The sequence below is a fragment of the Neolamprologus brichardi genome, chromosome 20 (assembly GCF_056152115.1).
Source record: "Neolamprologus brichardi isolate AB-2024 chromosome 20, ASM5615211v1, whole genome shotgun sequence".
Taxonomy (NCBI): Eukaryota; Metazoa; Chordata; class Actinopteri; order Cichliformes; family Cichlidae; genus Neolamprologus; species Neolamprologus brichardi.
In genome coordinates, this window is record NC_142123.1 from 31,973,894 (window position 1) to 31,995,071 (window position 21,178).

Sequence of the window (21,178 nt, forward strand, 5' to 3'; positions counted from 1 at the left end):
TTTCACAAGGTTTGGAGTGTTTATGGGAATTTTTGACCATCATTCCAGAAAAACATTAGTGAGGTCAGACACTGACGCAGGACGAGCAGGCCTGGTTCACAGTCTCCGCTTCAACTATTCTGGTGGGTTCAGGTCAGGACTCTGCACAGGCCAGTCATATTCTTCCACACCAAACTCTCTCACCCTTGTCTTTCTGGACCTTGCTCTGTTCACTGGCGCGAGGCATGTTGGAACAGGACCACCAGACTCGTCCATCGCTAGATGGAGAAGAGTGATTCGTCACGTCAGAGAACATGTCTCCACTGCACTAGAGTCCAGTGTGCTTTACTCACTGCATCTCACCCGCTGATGTAAGGCTTAGGTGCAGCTGCTCAGCCATAGAAACCCATTTCCATACGGACGTTTCTTGAGCTAATCTGAGGGCAAATAGGAGTTTGGACGTCTCTGCACCTAGTTGGTGACCCCTGTGCGCCTCAGTACCTGCTGACCCTGTTCTGTGATTTTATGTGGCCTACCACTTCATGGGTGTTGTTCAAAAATCACTTTCATATAATACTGCTGTCAGCTGACTATTTCTATTTAGTAGAAACAAAATTTCATGGCCAGACTTGAGCCTGGTTCTGCTGGAGGTTTCTTCCTGTTAAAAGGGAGTTTTTTCTTCCCACTGTCGCCAAAGTACTACTCATAGGGGGTCATATGATTGTTGGGTTTTTCTCTGTATCTATGAAGCGCCTTGAGGCGACTTTTGTTGTGATTTGGCGCTATATAAATAAAATTGAATTGAATTGAATTGAATTGTTGCACAGGCAGCATCATATCACAGAACCACGTTGGAATTCACCAAGGTCAGAGTGAGTCGTTCTTTCACGAATGTTTGTAGAAGCAGTCTGCATGCCTGGGTGCTTGATTTTATACACCTGTGGTCCTGGAAGTGACTGGAACACATCAGAATCTGAGCAATGTTTCCTGCACCCCGATGAATTTATGCCACAAAGAATTAAGGTAGCACCAAAGATAAAAGGAGGTCCAACAGGGTACTCGCACTTTGAATGGTCAGAGTAGAAAGCACTACATAGAGGTATTGGTATAAAAGTAGCTGTCCATTTGCCAAGTATCTATTTAAGCGTCTAGCACAGGGGTGGGAAACTCAACTAGATCTTACCCTGCGTCAACACACGTGAATCAAATGATTGTTCATTACCAGGCCTCTGGAGAACTTCAAGACATGTTGAGGAGAACATTTAGCAATTTGAATCAGCTGTGTTGGATCAAGGACACATCTAAAACCTGCAGGACACTGGCTCTCGAGGCCTGGAGTTGCCTACCACTGGTCTAGCATGTGCATTTCCCATATAGTGTCCTTTTCTTCCCAGTTTCATTTCCCCTTCATTTGCTCACTCGACTGTATAAAGACACAAAATCAGACTGAGATGAGTTTGTCGTTTATTGAAACTTTCCATTGAATAAACACAGCAGGGGGAATTGGGTTGGGGATGTCTCCATAGCAACAAGTCACACACATCATCACTGTCAACACCATCGCCATGGTTACTGATGCCGAGTAGACTATTGTGACACAAGAGGACACATCACAGAGGTGGAGAAGAGGATGATGAAGAATAAAGAGGGAGGGTAAAAAAAGAAAAACAAGGAAAGAAAGAAAAGTGAACGGAGGAGAATTAAAAGCATAAAAGATGAGAGAAAGGATAAAAAGAGCCAATGAAGTGGTATGGACAGGTAATGGTCTCACACACACACAAACACACACGCGCACACACACAGGAAACAGGAAGTAGAATCACACTGATCTTCAGATACTGAACGACACGAGCAGTAAACACGTCACCATGCGGGAGGAAGATACCGACGCTAAAAACAGCTTCACTTTCAAGAAAAACAACCCAAGAAGAAGAAGAAGAGGAAGAAGCATCACTTTTTTATAGACCCAGAACTTTCCAGAAAGACTCGATTGGCTAACAGAAGACAAATTAAAATAAATGTAAAAAAACAATTGCAACATTTCAAAGTAGCTCGCTGACAGAAGCATCCATCTGAAGATTTTAGCCAATAACTGAGATCAACATGTAAGTCATGGAGGAATCTTAACTGAATTTTGTGCTCTGAATTTTCACATCGCCACCATTAAAATGGGAAAAGTGAGTTTCCAAGTGGGGAAATTTACCCCCATCAAGGTGGAAAAACTCCAAGAAACCAGTCATCTAAAATTTTGGTCTGCCATTGAGTTGTTGATGCCACAAATGTCGACTCACAGCACAACAACTTGTATCAGGATGTAATCATCAGCTGCTGTCCGCATAGAAACCGTTTCCAGGTAAAGATATTTATCGTGTACTGGAAACAGCTGTTGCTTAAAACCTCTGATCTTTGTGAACAAAGCAAAGTCAGAGGCTTTGCGTAAGTCAGTCCAAATAATTATCCCATACTTAGTCTTCCATTCATTTGTCTCCCTTTAGGCTCCCCGCCTCCAAAAGCCCACCTTCACTTTCTAATTGGTTTAAATCTGGAAGCCCTTTGAGGGGCAGTGAACTGTACTGCCTGCTCCTGATGGGCGTTTCTGTTGCATCATAGCAGTACATCGAAATCATCAGATTGTCAGATTGGTCTTAGCCGAGTTTAGACCCAAAGTAGAAGCCAGTAGAATCAGATCTGGCTTAGTTTTAGCGGCGGTGATCGTCCAGATGGACGTTTCTGCAGCGGGAATGTAACACACAGCAGATCGAAGCTCGGCTGAGCCCATTAAACACACGAACTGTGCAAACTGTAATGACGAGGGGCCATTTTGGATCCAGTTTCCACCGGGCGTCACTGTGATGCTGTAGGCCGGACTGGGTTTTACTACGTGCCCAGATCGACATCACTTCCTGTTTGATATTTACATGCAGCGGGGAGGTGATGTTGGCGGACGCTCTGTTAGTTTGTTTAATGTGGTTCTCATTTTGGTTTAAATCTGGTTTTCATTGGATTTGTCTCAGTGTGGACCCAGTCTCAACAGCTTCACGATTGGCTGGTGTGAATCTGGTTTGCTGATGTAAGGAGGCGGGGCGTAAAACTTTGGGCAGGGCAGATCAATAGGAAACAGGAAACATTTCAGTCTATATTATATATCTGTTCATAGTGATATCTATACAACACAAACATACATTCTCTCCACAGATTAATTAATATGAATAACTCTTATCAACATCGTCACTGGTTTCAGGTTTCTATTCGTCACCGATGTCTTGGTGGATTCTTCAAGTTGTGGATTTGTTATCTATAACTCTCTTTTTTAGTCATTTACACATCAATTCATTGTAGTGAACATCTAACCCCCCCTTTCCCCTCATCCCTCCCCCACCCCACCCATTAACTTTGCAGCCAGGAGTGTCACATTGTGGGTTGGTTGCAAGCGACCCACTGTTGGTTCACTCCGACTTGTCCTGTGAAGGAAAGACAAATGGAAAAAAATCTGATTAAATAAATAAAGAAAGCTGCTCGCTTTTTTCAAATGACCTTCATTCACCGACGAGTCTTTTTGAAAAAAGCAACATTAACCTCGAGTTTCATGTTTTGCGTCAGTGACTAAAAACTAATCCCCATCCTGGAGAAACCAGAAACAAAAATACAATATTTAATCTTCAAAATTTACAGTCAAATCCCTAAAAATAGCGAGAGAAAATAAACGAGGATGACATCTTAGAGCCCCAAACATTTCACAACATTCCTACGCATGAATATGAAGCTTTACCTTCATGATTGTTTCAATAAATACACAGCAGATGAGCACAGTTTTAGCTCACATATTTAAAGATGTGAAAAAACATTCTGATAGAGGTCCTCGGGCTTGGTTAATTGGCAAAACTGCAGTTCCATTAATGGCCACTTGAGGCAGACTCCAAAAATCAGCCAATCCCCAGAGACTGCTGTGTTAAAGTGTCCGGCTTCACATCAATAAAATAAAAATAAAGTAAAAATCATGTTTAGAGCCTGGTACAAAGCAGTCATTAAATATATTTTTGGATATTGTGATAGAACAGTGGAGAGCAGACAGGAAATGTAGGAGAAAAATGAGGGGGGAGATGAACAGTAAGTGGCCTTTTGGTTTATTCCACTCTGGACCTTTGTATCAGCCTTATGGTGTATGGGCTACCTACTCAACCTGCTAAACTGAACTGGGACCCTCTTGTATTTCTAACTAAACTGAGAAATATGATGGCTCGATGTGAGGGATGTGCCATCAAGAGGTTTGCTCTTCAGTTTTGGTGAGTGAAATTCTAGTGTTTTATAATTGGAAGATATCTGTGTGCATGCTTTGCACCTAGCTGATGTCGTCGTGCTGCAACCTCAGTTTTAAATATGGAAACTTCTGACTCCAAGAAACAGAAATTAAAGGGCCCAACATACTAAAAGTGATGCTCCAAATTGAACTTTCAACTTAAATGCAGCAAGGAGGCACTTCACTAAGCCTCCACAATCTCACCTTCTTCCTGTCAGCTCACATCTGGTTGGAGAAGGAGGTGGGCGCCCCCTGCTGGCCATAGCCCTGACCATACTGCGCTTCCTGGACGACAAAAAATAAAAAAAATACATAGGATGAATTCAGCCTGCAGTTCAGTTTTCTTGATTAATGATCACTGATTTTGTATGTAAAATGTCAGACTCAAAGACTAAAATTCAATCTACAGTCATGGGCAGCAAAGTGTTTCTGTTTTAAACAATTATCATAAACATTAATTATCACATATAATGTAATTAACTGACCCATCACCTGAATAGCAGATGTTACAGATGTCTGTTCTGATCAAACAGCTCATCAGGAGATAAATTATGTTTCACATCACCGAGTCACAAAGCTTCAGCTAAACTCTTCCCTTGAGGTTCCAGGTTTGACGTTACCAGCATCATCAGTGCGTCTGCTCACCTGGTTGTATCCCTGCTGGCTGTAGTCAGGTTGGTAGCCTCCCTGGTTGCTGGCATACGGGTCTTGCTCATAGGCTCCCTGCTGGCCGTAGGCATCGGGTGCGGCGGGCTTGCTCTCAGGAGGCGGAGCCCGCATGAAGGGAGCGATGATGCCCGTCTCCTTAAAGACGAACCAGAGGTTTCCAACCCACAGGATCAGGTTAATGAAACCAAATGCCTGCAAGAGGAGAAGCTGAGGGTTATCACGTTATTCTCTGTTACCAAATCAGATTCTGATAGAAGTGCAAAGAGCTGCACTTCCTCCAATGGCCACTTCTGCAAAACCTAGTCAATCCCAATAGACTCCCATGTTAAAATAGCAACTTTGCAGTTGAATGCATCAGTATTTTTTTTATACAGCACCGATTCACAACAGTCACCTCAAGGTGACCTCAAGGCAAAAACCCTACAATATTAGAAACAAACCCCAAAAGACAGACGACCTACTATGAGCACTTGGCCACTTGGCAACAGTGGGAAGGAAAAACTCCCTTTTGACAGGAAGAATCCTCTGGCAGAGCGATAGAGGGCTGCGACAGCTTAGGAGTGAGAAGAGGCAGGCAGGACAAAAGACAGAAATTCACCTGTTTTAGGTGAATGGGGATAACTCGGCCATTTAAAGTATATTATGGCTTTAAGTTTTGCATTATTGGGGTTTCTTTCAGCTCCAAGAGGTTCCCAAATCCACCCTCATTTGATAAAGAACTGATTTTGTTTTCTTTTTTTTTTAAATGCCTTCCACCATCCAAAGTACAAACAATAACTGAAAATAAACTGTATTTATTAGCTTAAGTTAGCATCCCGATTAACACCTGCTATACTGTACGGTTCGGAGACAGTGGCACTGACAGCAAGACGGGAGGTCGAGCTGGGTGTGACCAAGATTAGAAATGAGTCCATCAGAGGGACGGCTCAGGTCGAGCGGTTTGGACACAAAGTCAGAGAGGCAAGGCTGAGAGGGTTTGGGCACGTACACTGATCGACTGGAGTTTTAAGATGGAGCTGCTGAGGACGACCTCAGAGAAGATCTATGGTTCTACTGAAAGAGGACATGCAGAGGGTTGATGTGGCGGAGCAGGAGGAGGATGCTATGGATAGGGTCAGATGGAGGAAGATAATCCACTAAAGCGAAAGGTAGAAATGAAGAGGAGGACAACAAAGTGTGAGTGCCCCGTCAGCAGTTACTTCATCAGTACAAAAACAGCCAAGTGTCAAATCTGTCTTACTTTAAGACAGAATGAAACATTTATGTCACTGACCTGAAACAAGTGAATTTAAACCCATCTTCAATAAACATCAGAGAGACTTTGATCCAGCACCAGTTTTCTTTATAATCCGGTGCTAAACGTGTCATTGTTATTTAGCTAACATTATATCTGAAATCTTGCTTTGACATGTTGAATTTTTTTAAATCTCTCATTAATCTTAAGCTCGAGTTGAAGACTACTGGACTTCCTTTTTTAAGACCGCTTCTTCTGGTCTAACTGCTCATGAGTTCCTCTTGAGGCGCTGTTATGAGCCAGGTCATTGTTTCTGTGTGGTACTGTCACTCACCACACCAGAGGGGGCGTTGTTTGTACTCTGTGATGTTTGTGCTATGTAAGTTTCCAGGTGGAGGCTGACCATCGGTGGAAGATTGAATGAGGCTGGCTACAAATTGGGACCTGACTAGGCCGGCAGCTTCATGTTTCCAGCGAGCTGCGTGTTTGTGCTGTGTGACTGAGTTTTCCGGGATGAGAAGAGCTAGACTGCAGTGTAAATAGTGTAAAAAGACCTCTAACAGGACATGGTAGCTGCAGGGGTGGGAAGACGTTGCTTTTTAGAACCTTTTCCTCCTGTTTTGGTTAGTGAAGACAGGTAAGAAGCTTGTATTTTCTTTTGCGGTTTTATCACTATAGGTAAGTTATTTCTGGTTTATTTCTAGTGTGTTTTGTTTGTTGTTTTGGCCATGCCCACCCTGACGCTCATTACCTGTCCAGTTAATAAAACGACTGGTCATTGTAAAGCCGTGGCTGTGTGATTGACTTCTTTGAGGCTCTAGGCCGGCGTGTAACAGGCGCCGTCACTTTGGACATGGTCTCTTACCTACTCTGTCATCAGGCGAGTCGTCAGGGTCACACCTTGGCTCATGTGAAAGAAGTCCAATTTCTTTTTACTCGAGTGCTTAAGACTCTCGTGCCCTGGATGACTCAGAGCCTACAGACATTTTGTGTCTGTGCTTTATAAGGGTCAGTACTGACATTCTAGTATTGTAGCATCCATGAACTTCTCAAAGTTTCCCCGTCCTATGGCAAGACTCAGATGTGCCCAGGCCCAGTGAAAGTCTTACCACAGAGGTGTTCAATCCAGACATAACCGGGTCGTGGACTTCACGGCAGCTGTTCTCATCCTCTTTACAGGCGGGGATCATAGTGATGACTTCATCCGGGTTGGTCGCAGTCTTCACGTCGGACAGACCTTTGGCCCAGGCTGCCGAACTCACCAGCCACATGAAGGCAAACACTCCGGTGACTCCCAGGTCCTGAAACGGCACAAAGACGGAGTGAGGCAGGTTTTTCAGAGGTCAACTGGGAAGTCGGGAGGCTGTACTTACGATCAGTGGGCCCTTGTTGTTCTCCTTGTACTTTTCAAAGAAGAAGACGTAAATGCTGAGAGCCGCCGTAGAGTACAGGAAGGCGAAGACGCCGATGGTGACAAAGAATTCGGCCGAGGAGGAGTAGTCGCCAACCAGGAAAATCGGTTCTTTGTTCTCAGACTTACAGGTGGGGGCATGAAAATACTCCTGGTGGAGTCTGACAGAGGAGTTTAAAGTTATCGAAGGTGAAGATCAAGTGAAGTTGGCAAGAAATACAACATTTGGTTCAGACATTGGTGACCAACAAGAACTAATACACAGTTAATAACTTTAGAGCTCCGACAGTCACACCATCTGACCCAGGGGTCCTGCCTGAGGAGCATTTATAAATAAAATTGAGCTGAAAGAAGTTTAAACATTTAATTTTTATTTGATATTTTTTAGCTTCAGAGTTTATGGCGTCTGTGCGTGTTCTGACCTGAAGGGATACTCAAACTCCACTTCTATTTTCAGGTCGCTCTGCGTCCGGTTCTTGCACTCCACCGCAATCTTGAACATCCCGGAATAACTGCCACAGGTGGAGAAGGCGAAGATGGCGAAGAACTGGAAGAAGGAGGAGCAACAACACATCACAAGCAGCAGTGGTATCCTCCTGTATGTGGCAAAGCAGAGCATTTTCATCTGACTCCTAAAGTTGTTCCAGGTTCTAATTTCCATTTCCTTTTAGTCTGACCAAAATCCAAAACACTGATGTATTCGTGGTTTTGCACAGAGGTCACTCTGTTTGACTCAACAGACTAGAAATAAAAATCATGATTATATCACAAAGAGACTCAAGATTTATTTGCCTCCAAGAGGAGAAGCTGTGTTTTTGTAGAGAAGGTTATTTAGGTTCATTAGGACGGCTTAATTAATTTATTAATTTATTGATAAATAAATAAATTCAGCACTTGCAGGCAGATTTTTACAATTGCTCAAATATTGCACGAATTTAGCAACACTAAACTGTTACATGCATTTATAGACTCGCTTTAGGAGTGACATGATTGTGTCACCTGACCTTTGACCTGCAAACAGCATCCTCAGTAAAAACAATTTTTCATGGACGTGACCTTCCTGTGGCTAAAAATTGCTGCTATTTTTTTTAAATACATATATATGCAGTTCTGCTGAAGCCGAGGAGGCGCTGGCTCCTGCAGGATGATGACTCATCGTCACGTCTATGTTTAGCGTTTTGCGAAGCTTTGCATATCAGACAGGAACCGAACCAACAACCGCCTTGGCCTCACAGAGCTGTGCACACTGACTTCAGCGGCCCGATGAAAACAGGCTTCACATCGAGTCAGCGGGAGGAACTTGGTGACGTTTTTATGTGTGATGTCACTGATTTCTCCACCTGCTACAGAACGTGGAGGAAAGTGAAAGCAGGGTCATCATTAAGATGTTCGCAGCCTTGCACGATTTACATGCAGGATTTTCATCGTCTTGTATCCAGGAGTCAAAGTTTAAACTCCTGTATGTATAATATGATGTGGTTTGTAAGGAGGTCTGCAGTTTTTACTAGTTTTTATTTTCTTTTAATTTCCAAACCCCTTATAGTCCCCAATCCTGGGGCGACCACTCTACCTACTGCTCTTCCTGCCCCTGTGATTGGGATTTTGTGATTGTTCTGCTTTTACCTGCTGATAACTAAAAACCTGACAGCACACCTACTTTGAACCAGGGTAGATATGTTACTGTGCAAAAGAAAGTGCAAAAAACCAAAAAGTGTGCACATCTAAGAAGAAACAGGCTTGATACCAGACCATTGTTGGAACAAATCGCTGCCAAAAAGATCCCACTAGTGCTCCCGCTTTGCCACTAGTGTCACAACTAGAGTCCCAAAAGGTGTCCCTGCTTTTCTACAGCTGTTGCCACATCTGTAGACACCAGCTGTGATGCTCTTCTAGCCAACACTCAGACACGTGTGAGGACCAAGGCTCAAACAGCCGAGTCTTTGATGAACTGCTGCTTCGACCGTCCCCATTTCCCATAAATTTGCCATAAAACATCCACACAATTCTGAAAATCCACACTTGGTCCTCGCGAGGAGGCTGCATGAACCCACATCCACGTTGCCAAGTAGGGATTGGGCCGTCTGACTGTGACCATCTGCTCAGTCAGTGTGTGGGTGTGCGATATTTAATACCATACATACAGTACTGAGAGCTGAAGCTGTTACATCACTTCCCATCCAGCCTTCGGCATCTCAGTGGAATTTGTGAATAAGCCATTTGCTTGTTGTCTGAAGGTTTAGAAAAGGTTTTATGTTTTCAGACTTGTTTTATAGAGTTGATCTGACAATGTAATACAACATTAGTTAACATAGTTAAGTCAACATGCGCCCTGTCAGCCAGTGTGTGACGGTCAGCCTGGACTGAGATTTAACAGATTTTATTTTGGGACGTCCATCTAACTAAACGCTCACATTTAATCTGAGGTATTGAATCACTGGCTGAGACCTCCCATGCTTTATTCCCCATTTCTCTTGGTGAAGCATACAGTGATCTCCACAGACAGCACTTTCAACAGGATCTGTAATCACTGATGAAGCTATTAAATCATTAAGACAACCGATCTATGCCTATGCTTGTTTTCAATCTTCACAGATGTCTGTACCTGAGACCCTCTGTTATCAATGTGAGATGTCAAAACTGTTACATACAACACATGAACATCGCTGCTGCTAAAAATATGATGATATTATAAACAAAGAACCAGGACCGGGGATTCTTTTGATGAGTCTGGTGTGAAAATGTAAATAAAAGGAGGCTAAAGAGCTTGGAAAGAAAAAGCGTCTGGACTTTAAGTTGCTTGAAGACGTTTCACCTCTCATCTGAGAAGCTTCTTCAGTTCTAAGGTCAAATGGTGGAGAGCAGTGTTGGTCAAGTTACTTGAAAAAAGTAATCAGTAACTAATTACTAATTATTTCCCCTAAAACATAATCCCGTTACTTTACTGATTACTTATTTTCAAAAGTAATTAATTACTTAGTTACTTAGTTACTTTTTAACTTTATGCATCAAGCAAAAATTTAATTATCTGCAACATTCTCTGACTTGAAGAAATTAGTTTAACATTTAAACCTATTTTCTGCATTCCAGCACATAAAATAAAATATTTTGTGTGTTTACACTCAGTCTTTCAAATAGATGCAAGTAAAACACAGCAGAAAATAAATAAAGTCAAAGACTAGCGGTCCTGTTGCTCTATTTTCACCTGTAAAGCAGGAGTGGGGCAGGCGGAGGTTTACCCTGGTGCAGGTGTTCAGCGGTCAGTGGAAGAATCCGCGAGTTTCTCTGTGAGTTTCCCATTACGTCGTAGCTACTCGGTGTTTGCTCGGAAGTTTAGGGGTTTTTTTCGCTGTAAAAAGAAGTTTTCTTCCCACGCACAACGGACACTAATGTTTTTGTCACTTTTTATGGAATCAAACTCAAAGTAAGGTCAGTACTTCCACGCTTTAAACGCTGCACGCTCATACTCTCTCCTGCACTCGATATATGATCCATTGTTGATCTGCACACAGCTGTTGTCACGAACGTCGCACTCGCTTACGTCACTGTCATGAGACATTCTCGCTGAAAAATCACAGTTTTAGTAACGCAGTAACACAGCGTTCCTACGGGAAAGTAACGGTAATCTAATTACCGTTTTTGCGATAGTAATCCCTTACTTTACGCGTTACTTTAAAAAAGTAATCAGATTACAGTAACACGTTACAAGTAACGCGTTACTGCCCATCTCTGGTGGAGAGTCCCAGATTTAAACCACGTAGGAGTATCCCCCCAAAGAGGGACAAAACGACCCCTCCGTGTGACCCACAACCGTTTTCACACCTTGGCTCAAGTGATTAGATAGATGATCATCAGGAGGTCCTTTTGTCCCTCTTTGAGGGGATTGACCTTAGAACTGAAGAAGCTTCTTGGATGAGAGGTGAAACGTCTTCAAGCAACTTAAAGTCCAGACGCTTTTTCTTTCCAAGCTCCTTAGACTACGATGACCTGGATGACTGAGAACCTTCACAGACATAAATAAAAGGAGACGTTTTATATGCTAAAGGTTGTTTTGAGCAGATACTTATATCAGATGATGAAATGACTCCTGAAATTTCACTGAAAATTCATTTTAAGTTGTTTTTTCCCCCACAGTGAACAATCATAAATCAGATCAAAACAACTGGTGCTTGTTTCTGCTACTGTAACATAGTTTAAACTATGATACATCCCATGATGCTGAAGCTCACTGAGTTTGTTGTAATGAAAACTTTAATACATCTGAAAAATTCATGTGTATATCTCCTGCACCTATGAAGTTATGAGGTCGCTAAAATGTTTTTAAAAACCCTCCAGACTGAGCTGAGGTTTTATCCACAACGAAAAACCAAAAGAAGGATTTCAATCTCCCTACAGCGCCCCCTGCTGTGTGGATGCTGGCATCTACAATTTATTTCAAAATAAAACCAGAACGTTAGCTCGTTAATAGTAGGAGCTGAATCATACCTGCAGTCAGTGAACTTTTAGCAGCTTAAAGGCTACAAACATAGAATAAAACTGATACAGTATAAGATTTTTATGTTTTATTATATGTTTTTATTACAAGTCATGAATGCGTACTTTAAATATTAACATTAAAGCTGGTCAGCTGTTAAACAGAAGAAAATTATTCGTTCATACATGATCCTGGATATGTGTGAATTGTGCTTTCATCTAAGGTGAACCATTAAACTCTGATGGTGTATGATGTTTCTGAGCTTCAAACAGGAACGTGAACTCAGCTCCGGGAGTTATACGTCCTTAAAAACTCTGGAGGATACGGTGCATCTGTGCTGTGGTTGCAGGTTTTTGTGGTGCAGCTGTTGGTCTGATGAACTCACCCATTCTAGGACCTTAATGAAGCCCAGAGGAACCTTCAGCACCCTGAACTGACCCTGGGCCACCAGCTGCAGACAGAAAGACACACACTGGTTAATTATGTTCATCTGAGCAGCCTGCCGAAAGACGAGCGCGCGGTTCTCCTGCTGTCAGGAGCACTTTCACTCAGGGCCAGAACATCATAAACAGCAGCATCATTTCTGCTAAATGAAACATTTGGAAGAAAACGTTACAATTTCCCCAAAATATTTCCAAACTTTTCTGTACTTTACATCCTAGAAAAACAAAAACAAGCAAACCAACACCTACAGAGATGCTAGGTGGCAGAGAGGAGGGTCAGCGTGGTTTCATGAACTTATTTCTATTAACCATCAACGACATGTTTAGACTTTCTATTAGGGCTGCCACGATTAGTCGACTAGTCACGATTACGTCGACTATCAAAATCGTCGACGACTGATTTAATAGTCGACGCTTCGTTTGAAGCATGCAGGAATAAGTAGTAGGATTTAAGAGTGTAATAACGGACTGAAACAGAAGATGGCAGCACTGCATGTACAAGGATGCCAGCTGCCGTTAAACCCCGAAGAAGAAGTAGCTCTGTCCCAGAATTCATAGCGCAGGCCAGCTCAGTTCTAAACAATGGCGGCAGCTAGTTAGTTTTAATATTACTCTTATTATTCTTTCTGGGTCACAAAATAAACGTTTAACATATTTTCAGGCGAGAATGTAGCTGTGTAAACCTCAAATATCTGCTCAGTTTATCAAGACACCACATATTTTCAAAAGCGCTCCGGCGTTTTCGGAGATGTCTGTTAGCCACTAGCTCGATAGTAGTGATGGGATTTCCGGCTCTTTTTAGAGATCCGGCTCTTTCGGTTCGGCTCACTAAAAAGAGCCGGCTCTTTCGGCTCCGAACCGGCTCTTCAGGTTGTTTTGTTGCTTTAATTAATTTATTATTAACAATAATATAAAATTATGCACAAAAGGAATTACTAATGTAAAAAAAAAAGGTTATATTTATATATGTTTATATATAAGTATATGCGGTGGCCCCTAGAGACAAAACACGTACAAACTCCAAAACACATTTCTAGCATGAACTGAACTTCCAAAGCAGAGCTACTAGATCACTTAAATTACACAATTGAAAGCATGTGTGTATTGTTTGTGTATTTATACACAGGCACTCATATATATTCAAATAATTTTTAAAAAAAGTTCATTTACCTGTTACTACCACACATCAAATCCGGTCGTTGGTACTTGCTGGCTTGTGTAGCCACTAGGTAACAAAAGCTCAACACTGCGCCCAGCATCCTGGAGCACTTCTGTTGTCTTTTGTACGTGTTTTGAGTTTTTACGTGCTTCTGAGTTTTTACGTGCTTCGGAGTTTGTACGTGTTTGTACGTGATTTGAAGTTTGTATGTGCTTTGTCTCTAGGGGTGTTGGGATGAGAAAATTATTTTACTGTTACTATTCATAACTATTATTATTACTGTTGCATCACTTATGATTTATCATTATCATTTCATTAGAGCATTTATTGAAACTGTTGATGTTACATTAAAGTCTGTATTTCAGGTGTGAGCTGAATTACATAATAATATTTTATTGCAGGTGCAACTGTAATCATGTTATACACATATTGCATTTTTGTGCTAATTAAAGAGTTGAAGCTCGGTCAAGTTAATTAATGGTCTGAAACTTCGGCCGACGCGATGTTCGACCGATCTATTGAGTAAAGTGACCCACAGCTAATGAAAGATTGCATACATGCTTACAATTCACCACATATTATATAGGAATAGAATAAAGGCCTGTGTGCCCTCATGTTGCACTGGAGTCTGCCTGGTAACACATGACTCAAACGGAGTCAGGAAGTATGCTTCTGAAATGTCTTTGTTTGTCGAGTAAGGTCATGCACTGAGGTTAAGACACAGACACATAGGCTGCAACTTGTTGTACCTGCATACGTGACAGTTTAATTCCACAGATAAGTGAAGTGAAATAACAGGAAGCATCTGGAGGAACAGAGAAAGGAGCTGTTCTTTTTTAGAATATGTCCAAGGTCCAAGAATTACTGGAACTGATGCAGGTCATTTATCTGTTTTGACGCATGTTGCTCGTCATCAACTATGTTATATATATGACACCCCATTTATTGTTCGAGGAAGATCAATGCTGTTTGAGTGATTGTGCTCGGCTTCCCACATATATATGTGTTTTAATAAAATCATTGTTTGAAGCACAATGGACCTCCAGTCGTCAGTCTCATACCTCAAACCACCGTAAATATACTTTTATTTATTCACTCCACATAAAATGTAATAAATAAATCATATTATACAAAATCAACTATTCACATTTCAAATTTTAACTATTTAAATTTTCAGCTTTTTCCTTTTACAAATTTAGAGTGAAACAACACAAAACACTGCAAACCACAACAAAATTATTATAAATTAAAATATGAAAACAAAAAGAACATGCATATTCTCTGTCATATGGGCCCGCATGAATAAACTTTCTGAATCCTTTATCATCTGCAACCGAAAATAGTTGTGGATGATTACTATACCTTTCTAATGTGATGTTGTTGTCCCTGGCTCTCTTTCTCTCTCTCTCCCTCACTCTGTTCCTGTGCTACTGAGTGTAACTACCGCCCCTCCCCCCTCTGCCCAGCGTAAAGCACAAGGCTCGCGTGCGGAGTGAAGCGGAAAAAAGTGAGAGAGAGAGGGTGAGAGAAAGAAAAAAAAACCCACGTGACGGCTCGCGATAAGGAGCCGGATCGCGTCGTTCATGTCACAGAGCCGGCTCTAAGAGCCATTTCGTTCGCGAACGACCCATCACTACTCGATAGCTAGCCGGGGGCTAGGCTCACTAGAGCCGTGAGAACACCGGACTAATGGCAAATCGTTTTCAAACCACACAATCTTTCGCTACTCAGGTTAAACATGATATATAAGTCACTTAGATAACTTAAAAATGTTATTGTTTCGCTTTTTTTAGTATTTTATTTGTTCCTGAGTGAATCGGTTTGGCTGAGATTAAAGTTATAGTTTTTACACAGCTGAATAAACGTCAAGCAGACAGCTGATTATCAGAAGTGTGAGATGCTCGAGAATTTACTCCGGTGTCCTGTTATATTTTAGATAGCAAGGAGTTTATTAAACTTCACCGAAACAATCTGCAAATTTCATTAAAATTTAATAAACTATCATCTTGTCTTTATTTTTAGTTAGCACATACCTTAAACACTTCAAGCTGTAAGCTAATGATAGTTATATAAGAGCAGATGGATGCTGGTGCAAGAAGCTGTAGTTTTATGTACAATGGATGATGATCTGATTAGTCGACTAATCGCAAAAATAATCGGTGACTAGTCGACTATCAAAATAATCGTTTGTGGCAGCCCTACTTTCTATCAAGAGAAACTTTGAGCTCAACTGTTGTTATCTATAATAATGATTCACTGAGAATATTGGCAACATTAAAAAACATTCATACCGAGTCAGCTGACTTAATGAATGATTCAGACTGCAGGTCTAAAATGCAGACACTGGGAGTGGAGAGGAGACCGTCACGATAATCTCATCATGCAATAAGAGACAGAATTTATCTGTATATAACATTTTTGTATGAATGTTATTCACAACTGCACAACAAAGTAGTTTCTTTATTGCAATAATCTGAACAGTTTTCCTTACGTTGTAGGAGACGATCTAACTGCACATGGAAACCCGCTGTTCGCTGTGTAATAGTCCTTCAGTCTTAATGATCCTTGCATGTGTTTCTGGATGTTGAAATGATTTTCTCACCACTTCATTTCAGCTTTAATGAAAAAAGCTCGACTCATGGAGAAGATTTGTTGTGCAGGGAAATTTTAAAAATGTCAGAGAAGAACTTTGTTCTGATTCCAGAGCGTTTCAGGGACGTTATTCTACACGCGGGAATGAAGAAAAACTGGCAAATGTTTTTGGATCGTTTGAAAAATATTTGGAAGAATTCAACGAAGAATTAACAGAATTGGATGTGAATGACTTAACAGATTTATTATGATTTTTAAGACTTTGATAATTATCCAATTACTTGAGAACAAATGCATAAAATTCTTTCTGCAAAAATCATTGCCAGCTTATGTGAAATCATCACCTCTTTTTCTGGGAACACTTTCATGTTTCAGCTTTTTGGCAATGACTCAGTCACTGTTTTGATTATTCTTCATTTAAAATGAGTTAAAAGAAAAGTTGATCTCTTGGATGAACATGCACCTAAACATGAATTATAATGCGTTCAATGTCACAATCCTTCATTTTAAATTGAACTTTAAAATCTTCATTTCAGATTTAATACACATCAAGCACATCTTGCAAACAGACAGCATCGTGCACCGTGTTCAAACAAACAGATCTATTCTTCCTCTCAGATTTCAACCTGCTGCTCGGCTCGTGGGATATTCAACACTCGCATAAAAGGTGCCAAGGAGAAGGTATTAAACAGGCTTTAGGGATATTATAGTATTACATTCATTACCAAACATAACTGCAGACACACTTACGGCTCAATAAAAGAATAAAAACAAGCAAAAAGTTATTTTGTAATCAAATACAGTTCATTTCACTTTATAACGGCACTATTTTAACCCAAAATTACTCATTACTTTAAAAGGTTCAATTTAATAATCAAAGGACTTCCAGTAAATTTTTATTTTATTGTATATTGTGACTTTACATTATAAAGTAGCTTGAGACACGTGGTGAACTGGCACTACTTTATATAAAACCAAAAAAGAGATTGTAAGCTTATTTTATCAGGACTATAACACCGTCTCTGAGGTTGGTTATGACAGGCCGCCAATCTGACGCAGGGCTAATGAAAATATAATGAAGTAAAAATAAACAACAATGGAAAAACAGGAATTTCTAGAATGCTTTTGCCTTCACTTTATATGCAGACATATTCCAGAAATGAAAGAGTGAAGACTGAAAGACTCAAATGTTGCAGATAACAGTTTAAAGCAGAATAAAAATGCACGAGATCCTTAATAGAAAGTAATTATTACCTAATAGTAAGTAATAATTAATTAAATGCTGATATTTTAAATTGACTAATACTTAGACGGCGCTGAGGTCGACTCAGACTTCTGGGAGTTTTGCACTGGTCAGCCTGAGCGGGCTCATCTCAGGAGGAGTGATGCCAGAATCTGTTGTTAACATCCAATAAAACCAGCCAGCAGAGCTGAAATGATTGGTTACTGACAGAGACTCTGACAGGAGGGAACATCGTTCAGTTGTTACCTTTCACAGTTAAACTGGAGCTTTATCACTAAAAGTATTCCCTTTTCAGTATTTGTTTATATTCAAAAGAAGCTACAGGAACAGTCAGTAACACATGAATCTCGTGGATAACTGACTGACACGCTTCAGTGTGCGAGACGGGAGTTTGCTCCGTCTCCATTGGTGACGAACAGTACGGGAAGCTCCACGGGGGACTGAGCCGTCTCCATTCCTGTTCACCTCGTACCTGCGACATCAGAGCTGAATAAACTGATCAGGAAGGCGGGCTCTGTGATTGGCTGCAGAGTGGACACATTTATCCATCAACTGCTGTAATACAGACAAACCACCGATTTCATTTTAAAAAGTGATGCACAGCACACTAATTTAGTCTCCATGGCAATGTGCCACTCTCCACCATGTTGTGAAGTTTTTTGCTTGGCAGTTTGTGCGTTCCTGCTGAAACACCAGCACCATTTAATCGGCAACTTTAAAATAAAAAGGCTTCTCAAACTAGAGTCTGTTCGTCCCACCAGACCAGAATCCCAACCTTTTGCACACCTACAGGTCATAAAAAAAATTCCCCGACTTTGCTTCCATTCAGGTAAAAACATCTCTTTCATTATTTTACAGATGTTTCCCATCCAACACAGACCACAGATCAGGGTTCCCAAAGGCTGTGGCACATGGGTGAACATCTGTATAAAATATTTGCACCCACCAGTGCTACCGCTCAGCCTCCTAACAGACACAAAATCCTATGTGGCCCTGCTCTCAAGTTTCACCAAGTGTTTCACCTTAAGGTCGAGGTCACCGAGACTCGAACTCATGAATGGTTGTTGGTAAATGAGCTAATATGTTGCCTCATTCTGCATTCACAAACTTCCATGCTGCTCGTCAGTGAGACGACAATGCCCCATCAGCCTTTTACAGCCGAGGGGTAAAACGGTCACAAACTCAGAGGAGGATAACCAGATACTGCAGCCATGCAACCTGCAGTGCCGTCATCTGACCATGTAATCAAGAGGAGAGCTGAAAATATTCCAGATATGATATGAAATCCATTTCCCACAAATATGAACTTTTGGACAACGTGCTTGAAAACCACCTCCACAAACAATAGCGCACTCCTTTGAGATCTAAAATAGACTGCGCAGGATCACAGCCACGGGTTTTGGACTCATTTGTAGCCATCTGGTTGCAGATGGAAAGTGTTTGCTTTCTGGGATGTGGTTAACATGGCACAAAGCTATTTTATTGTTATTTATTTCAACCTCAAAACAAGATCTTTGTCAAAAACAAGTGTGAAAATGGCGAACATACACATCCTTCAGCCTTTACCTTCCTCACCTGGAGAGATTCTTCTTCTTCTGAAGCACATCCCAGCACGCTGAAAAAAAGACTAGAGTGCTGCTAGGCTGTTAAATTTAATGCACTGGGAGTACAATTGTGTTTTTAAACCACCATCATGTCAAACACACGCTGTGATGGGCCTGAAAGGTAGCTCAGCTTTACCGGCAAAAAAACAAAACAAAAAAAAGGAGCATCAGCTAGAAATGTGTGAAACTGGACATCTGTACAGCTGCTGTGGTCTGTAATAAAAAGCATTTCTGAGCCCCTGATTTTTTTTATTTTGTGCATCGTGTGAATATTAAAGCATTAAAGGGGACCAACGCCATATTTTTATTGTTGGAGTAGAGTGACTGTGCAAGATTCACAGAGTTTACAATGGTCCTTTTATGAGAAACAATCCAGCTTTATGTGCCTCCCCTTTGACCAAACCGGAATATTTGGTTGGGCCTCTGTGCTGGCAGCCAGAGCAGATCGTATCAGGGATTTCCCCTCTTTATGATACAAACAAGCCGAGAGCAGAAAAAAAAAATGTGTCAGTTATATTTTTACATTAAAACATATTCTGGGAACAGAAATCGAGGATTTAAGAGTTTTCTGATTTTAATTGGTTCGTTTTAACCACCACAAGTCCATAAAAAATATTAAAGACGAAACGAGCAGTAACATCTGTAACACTTGTAAGAATGCTGCCCCCTGGTGGTGGACATAGTTAAATTCTGCAGTGGGAAACTACAAATACTGCGTTTAAACGGAGGGACGTAAAATTCTGGAGTTTGTTATGGAGCGTAACACAGAAGACTCACATATGACATCATTAATTAAATGCAAGCGATCAAAGAGGCCGACAGAGTCAGCTTTGGACTGAAATCATGTTTGACACAGAACAGCTTTCATCAGCTTTCCCGGGCTTTTTCCTCCTCTGTAGTTTAAAACAGTAAAAATAAAGCGGCTGTGAAACAACAGCTGGATATGAAATATCGGGCTGTGATAGAAACTAACGGCGAAGCAATGCTGGCTTTTCTCTCGGTCTCCATCTTAAAAGGTAGCTGATGAAGGAGAGGAGGAGAAGGGGTGGGAGGAAGAGGAGGAGCAGCTGAATCATCTGGGTGAACCCGGGTAGACCCGGGTTAAATAACGCGGATCAGGTAGAAGGAAAACGGCGAGAGAAAAACAGATCCGGGCAGACCCGCAACATCATCAGCATCAGCATCCCGAGCAGAGAGGACGCCCTCCCCCTCCCCCCCCGGCTGCCATTTTACAAGCCCAGACACACACACACACACACACACACACACACACACCTCATTTCATCACGGGCGCACGGGGCTGCTGACATTTTCATGTTTGTGCGTTTTTGTTTCGGGCCTCCTGCAGACACCGTGGCGCAGGGATGGAAACCCCAGACAGCCGCTCCTGTTTCCAAACCTCCCGCAGTCCGCCTCACATCCCCCTCCCTCCCACACACACACACACACACACAGTGGTACAAACACACAAACATATGGACCACCATGAAGAACCGAGCCCGGTCCGGAGAGCCTCTACCCTCCGTCTCCTCCGCCAGCTGTCGGAGCCGCCTCCTGCGGCCGACACGGAGATGCTTTACCGGGAGGCAAAATGCAAACAAATACCGAACCGAAACACGAACACAACCCGAACCCACAGCTGATCAACCTGCAGCAGACACGTGAAATATATATATAAATATATATATATATAAAGGTGGATGTGGAGTGTTTGTACCTGATTTACGACGTCCATCCTGCAGAGTGTCGAGAGGACCGAGAAGATCTGGGAGGGGGAAGGCGTGAGGGGGGTTGAGTGGAGGGGCCGGGACTGTCTGAGTCCACGACATCATTTTATTTACTATAAAAAAAACAACAACAAAGAAACATTTCAGATAAAAAAAAATTAAATATGATTTAAAAAAATAGATTAATTTTATTAAATTAAAAATTTAGCTTTTATTTCTTGGGGAGGGGGGGGTTGCGTCATCACGGTAGTAGGTGGTGGTGACGTGCTTGTGATCATGTGACCCGATACGTGACGTATAAATGTCATCTGTAACGCAGATTTGTATTTTTATAACATTAAAACAAAAA

General features: G+C 41.6%; 1 protein-coding gene across 1 annotated transcript; it reads right to left on the reverse strand.

Annotated features, from left to right (window-relative positions):
- Positions 1–1,426: 1,426 nt before the first annotated feature.
- LOC102782480 (synaptophysin) lies at positions 1,427–20,903 on the reverse strand. Its single transcript, XM_035913367.2, has 8 exons — positions 20,820–20,903; positions 12,447–12,512; positions 8,013–8,137; positions 7,553–7,751; positions 7,289–7,480; positions 4,922–5,137; positions 4,481–4,561; positions 1,427–3,440 (listed from the first exon to the last, which is right to left on the reverse strand). The coding sequence occupies exons 1-7, from the start codon at positions 20,835–20,837 to the stop codon at positions 4,496–4,498; spliced, it is 882 nt and encodes a 293-aa protein (XP_035769260.2). The 5' UTR covers positions 20,838–20,903; the 3' UTR covers positions 1,427–3,440; positions 4,481–4,495.
- Positions 20,904–21,178: the final 275 nt, after the last annotated feature.

Coding starts and splice junctions, on each gene's coding strand:
- LOC102782480 (XM_035913367.2), bottom strand. Junction 7,481..7,552: donor ACAACAAGGGCCCACTGATC/GTAAGTACAGCC, acceptor GTGCCGTTTCAG/GACCTGGGAGTCACCGGAGT. Junction 4,562..4,921: donor GCCAGCAGGGATACAACCAG/GTGAGCAGACGC, acceptor TTTGTCGTCCAG/GAAGCGCAGTATGGTCAGGG.